Raw genomic sequence first — 1,613 nt, 5'->3', positions numbered from 1 at the left:
TATACATATATATATATACACACACTATTATGTATAATTCAACAGTGTTAACAGCTATCTTGATTTATATATATTTAACAAATAGTTGCATATAATATAAATCAAGATAGCCATTAACACTGTGTTAATGGCTATCTTGATTTATATTATATGCAACTATTTGTTTCTAGCCGTACCTATTTCTGGTGGTATTTGAATCTGTTCAACCATAAAGCCTCTGTGGTCTAATGGTTATGATGCTCGCCTTGACAGCTAGAGGTCACAGGTGTGAGTTAATAGCTTCAATCATTTCTTACCATTTTCTTTAAACTTTTAAAACATCGGCTACAATACCATACGAGTCGAGGATCATTTATCTCGGCGTCACTCACAAATGGTTTATGACATTTCTGAAAAAAAACAAAAACAAAAACAAATTGTGCTTATGTTATGTTATTTAAATTTGTAAATTTAATTGATATTTAAAAATACTAAGCCAATATTTTCCTAACATATCCTTAAATCTCTGGCAGCCAATTTAATGATTATTGTAGCAACTGCAAATGATTCTAAGACTCAGTGAAAATTTTACGTATTTTTTCTCAAAGAGCAAGAAAGCAATATTTTACTTGAAACAAAGATATTAGAAAAACAAGATAGAGTTCTCCACAGAAAATAAAATGTTCCACTGAAATGCATGGTGGGAATACAAACAATGGGGCGCAGTGTACGGCTGGATCTAAAAAACGCCTGCCACCGTTACATAATTGTGAATACATAACCTCCTGTTGTGGAGGTTGAAGTTGTCGCCATTATCCGTAAGATACAAACAAGTAGGCATAAATAAATTAAAACAATAAAATGACAGACACAAATGAGCTGAATCGTATGAGCGGACTCTAATTAGTGATAAAGTTTTCCTCCATTAGTGGAAAAAGAAGGGCTTTGTGTGCGTCTGGATATACCTAGCAACAGAAGGGCGCCCTGTACGTCTGGACCAAGTATAGAAAACTTACATTATAAAAAAGAGAAGGGCGCCGCGTACGTCTGGACCAATTTCTGCCTCATTTTTGCTATGCTGGTGCTCTATCTTGTATTTCTAGTATCTTTGCTTGAAATAAGAAAATAATAATTAATAATGAATAAAAGAAATGTGGAATGTACAAACCTGGTGATAAAGAGAGTGGCACTCTTGACACTCAACAAGTTGGTTGCCCTTTGACACGCTAATCTGTTTACAAACATTGCATGACAATCCTAACTCGAGAGCAAAGTCGCCAACGTCTGTGCTCCCAGGTATCTCCTCTGCTACCTCCATGTTTGTGTCAGCATCTGCAGCTTCTTCATCCTCTTCATCATCATCTTCATGCTCATCATTTTCTTCAATTGCTTCTTCATCATCTTCTACATCTTCTTCATCTTCTTCATCATCATCGTCGTCGTCTATAACTGGCTTTCTTGGTCGATCAACATTTAATTTGCGTTTCTTCTTTTCAGATGGCTCGAAGATGTCTGAAATATCTTTTTTTATCTAAAGGACAGAGCACAAAAATAGATATAGATTAGCTTGGTCAATAAGAATAAGTTGAATCAGAGGGGAACTACCTCTGTCAATAAGTGCACCAGATGGAAGA

The 1,613-nt window shown here is 35.3% G+C and overlaps 1 protein-coding gene across 1 annotated transcript; it reads right to left on the bottom strand.

Moving 5' to 3' along the window:
* Nucleotides 1–281: 281 nt before the first annotated feature.
* Nucleotides 282–1,510, bottom strand: LOC117106985 (integrator complex subunit 12-like; the record flags this gene model as incomplete). The annotated part of the gene is made up of 2 exons (XM_033248502.1): nucleotides 282–389; nucleotides 1,148–1,510. Coding segments are annotated over 2 exons (471 nt in total), but the record flags the coding sequence as incomplete, so codon positions are not given.
* Nucleotides 1,511–1,613: the final 103 nt, after the last annotated feature.

Source organism: Anneissia japonica, unplaced genomic scaffold, assembly GCF_011630105.1.
Source record: "Anneissia japonica isolate Jap-2015-1 unplaced genomic scaffold, ASM1163010v1 scaffold286149_len1613_cov250_single, whole genome shotgun sequence".
In the NCBI taxonomy this organism is placed as follows: domain Eukaryota; kingdom Metazoa; phylum Echinodermata; class Crinoidea; order Comatulida; family Comatulidae; genus Anneissia; species Anneissia japonica.
Note: the sequence above shows the minus strand (reverse complement) of the source record. Positions and strands in the feature narration are given on the sequence as shown.